Source organism: Gossypium hirsutum, chromosome D02 (genome assembly GCF_007990345.1).
Source record: "Gossypium hirsutum isolate 1008001.06 chromosome D02, Gossypium_hirsutum_v2.1, whole genome shotgun sequence".
Lineage (NCBI taxonomy): Eukaryota > Viridiplantae > Streptophyta > Magnoliopsida > Malvales > Malvaceae > Gossypium > Gossypium hirsutum.
The window spans coordinates 70,169,959-70,173,142 of NC_053438.1; the positions used below are offsets into that span (position 1 = coordinate 70,169,959).

At 30.8% G+C, this 3,184-nt stretch overlaps 1 protein-coding gene across 1 annotated transcript; it reads left to right on the forward strand.

Moving 5' to 3' along the window:
- Positions 1–1,566: 1,566 nt before the first annotated feature.
- Positions 1,567–2,944, forward strand: LOC121214853 (B3 domain-containing protein At3g17010). The gene is made up of 3 exons (XM_041089230.1): positions 1,567–1,753; positions 1,945–2,404; positions 2,496–2,944. The coding sequence occupies exons 1-3, from the start codon at positions 1,692–1,694 to the stop codon at positions 2,742–2,744; spliced, it is 771 nt and encodes a 256-aa protein (XP_040945164.1). The 5' UTR covers positions 1,567–1,691; the 3' UTR covers positions 2,745–2,944.
- The last annotated feature ends 240 nt before the right edge of the window (positions 2,945–3,184 follow it).

The window sequence follows — 3,184 nt, forward strand, 5'->3', positions numbered from 1 at the left end:
GAAGTATAAGTCATCTTAGGAAATATTAAAGATAAGGAAGGACACGGTGATAATTAACCAAGTAGATATTTATTAGATATAATGATTAGGGGCTATAGTATAAAGACGGATGGCCATAGGGTTTATTAGCAGTTTTACCATTTTAATTAAAAATGATGAGATATTTTTGTGGAATTGTATAAGAAAGTGGTGAAAAATATATGAAAGTTATATTTTTCACCACCAAACCATCACCCCCCAAATTCCACCAAAACTTTTCTTTTAGTTTCCTTTGTGTCATTCATTCATTGTTGAACAAACCAAGCTCAAAACTTTCCATTTATTTGAAATTTCTTTGGTAAAGACTATAAATAAGGCTAGCAAGCATCTTAGGGCTTGTTTAGTAGTGTTTAAGAAAAATTCGTTTGGCTTAAAAAGTACTTTTTAGAAGGAAAGATGTGCTAAATAAATTGTTTTTGGCTGAAATTTTTAACTTTTCAAAAGTACTTTTGAAAATGAGAAACTTAAATTTTTAACTGTTTCTCTCTGAAAAGCACTTTTGGTGCTTAATTACTTTTCACCCCTTCGACAACATAACATTTTCCTCTCTTTTTTGTGCTTAATTATTTAAAACCATTAATTAAAAATGTTTTTTTAAATAATACAAATGTGTTAATATCTAATTACAAATATTTAGGGGTTATATTTAAATATTTAAATTATAGTTTATATATTATAATTAAAATTTATAAATAATTAATATTTATTACTTAAAAATATTTCAAATTTATTTTTCATATATATTAAAATATTAACAACAAGTTATAATAAATTATTTTTTATATTCTTACTAAAATATAATAACATTAACTAATTTGAATATTATTTAAATGCATATTTGTTACTTGATAATTCCATCTATAAAATGAACATTTTATTTTTCAAAGGTACTTTTTGACAACAATGCTAAACATTCCAATTTTAAACCAGACTTTTCAAAAGCACTTTTCCATAACATTTTTTAAAAACACTTTTCAAAAGTATTACTAAATTAGCCCTTAATCTCGTGAGGAAACTTCCATAGATGTGTTAAAAGATATAGAAGCAAGAGTTACAGTTTTGGGTTTTTAAGGAGTTAAGGTAAGAGATGATGAAATCATCATGTCATACATGTTTATTTTCGTTAACTAGCATAGAAAGTTATATGATTTTAGTTTTAACTTATAAATGATATATGTTTTTATATGAAATTTAAGAGAAAGAAAAGAAAGGAAAATATTAAATAAAGGGTTAAATTATGAAATTACGAGATTTGTAAATAGAATTATACGGGAAGAATATGAAATAGTATATTGCAGTGAAAGAAATATACGTGTGAAAAAGATACTATACATGTGACTTATTTATTAAGGATTAAATTGTGAAATAGGAAAAATATGAGTATCGATACTTTAGGCTTAGGTATTAGTATTGTTTTTCGTATAATAAAATGTAAATTTGAGTGCATTAAAGAGCATATTCTCTTTTTCAGATGAGTTTTTGATAATTCTAAATATTATATAAAACAAATATCAAAAGAAATCGTGATGCTACCCTAACTTGACTTCTTCGCCTAGCCTATAAAACAGAAAAATGGATCTCCCTTTGTGCTTATATCGCCAGAAAAAAGATGAGGAGCTCAACAAAGGACCTGAAGAGCGATATTCCCAATCATGACAACCGACCTAACTTCTTCAAGCTCATCACACATGATACCAATGCCAACCATAGCTGGGTACCTTCTTTTTTTTTTTTCCTTATAAATGCTATGAACTGCTGGCTATGGTGATTATGTTCAGTTTCAATGTCTTAAAAAACCAGTTTCACAATTTGTTTAATCTTTGTTTTGTTTTGTTTTTTTCTGTTTTATTCTCTCTCTCTCTCTCTCTCTCTCTCTCTCTCTCTCTCTCTCTCTTTTAATTACAGAGAATCCCACCAGCTTTTGTTTCAACTCATTTACCAAAAGAAGTACCCATTGAAGCCATTTTCAAAGGTCCTTCGGGTGATTGTTGGATTCATCACACTATGTCGAAATAAAAGAAACATGGTAATCCAACATGGTTGGGACCAATTTTACAAAGACCATTCATTGGGAGACAATGATTTATTGGTTTTTCGACCCAATGGGAACATGTGTTTCGATGTCCAGATTTTCGACAAAACCGGTGTCGAAAGGAAGACTGGCCCGATGACCGGTAAACACCGAGACTGTAGTGTAGAAATCAAGGAAGAAGATGATGCCAACCAAAAGAACATACCATGCCCTCCTGTATGTAAAAAAAAAAGCAAAGGAAAGCATTGTAAAGCAGCTATTGATTTCAGTTCTAAGTTCCCTTATTTCAAGCGTTGTTTAACAAGGTGCAATGTGGAGCATCCATTCCTACTGGTATGATTTACATATAAGCTTAATATTCGCATTACATTATTACGACTACGATTTTATGAGTGGCTGATATTTATAGGTTTTTTTTTGGCAGAGCGTGCCATCTTCATTTGCCAAGGCAAAATATCTTCCAGAAACCAAGGAATTTATTTTCTCGGCCACCAAACAGGGATATTGGAAGGTGGGTTTTGTGTGCAGTGAAATCGACAAGGTTTTCTCCCATGGGTGGCGCAAGTTTGTAAGGGATAACGAGCTGAAGGTGGGTAACAATTGTGTTTTTGAGCTGTGGCTCCTCGAAAAATCGAAGTCCATATTTTCCACAAGTTTTATCTGTAATGTGTAAGGTGATATCTTATTGGGATTTCGTGGGATAGTTTTTAAATCAGTAGTTAAAACCCCTTTTTATATATATATATGCTTGTTGAGAGGAGATGCACTCCGAAAGTGTAGCTAAAGTTGTATACGATTCTCCATAGAAGAGGCATAAAATTCTCTCCCAGAGACCATATCTTTCATTGTTGAGGGATCGAGTTGATGTCTCCAATAATTACACTTTAAAAATTGAGCAATTTACATTTGGGAGGCACTAAAATTAAACTACACCATTCATCCAAATAGGCCCAAGCCTTCCCTTTCCCCTACCCTCTGCTTATAAAAATAGAGAGATGAAGTTAAATTAAATTATATGAACTGAATATTAAATTGAGCCATAATAGAGGACTAAAACCAAAATTTAACCCTTGAAAAAGATTGCTTATTTTGATTTCTCCATTTTTACTGTGC

Coding starts and splice junctions, on each gene's coding strand:
- LOC121214853 (XM_041089230.1), top strand. CDS start 1,692: ATGACAACCGACCTAACTTCTTCAAGCTCATCACACATGATACCAATG. Junction 1,754..1,944: donor CCAATGCCAACCATAGCTGG/GTACCTTCTTTT, acceptor TTTTAATTACAG/AGAATCCCACCAGCTTTTGT. Junction 2,405..2,495: donor TGGAGCATCCATTCCTACTG/GTATGATTTACA, acceptor TTTTTTTGGCAG/AGCGTGCCATCTTCATTTGC.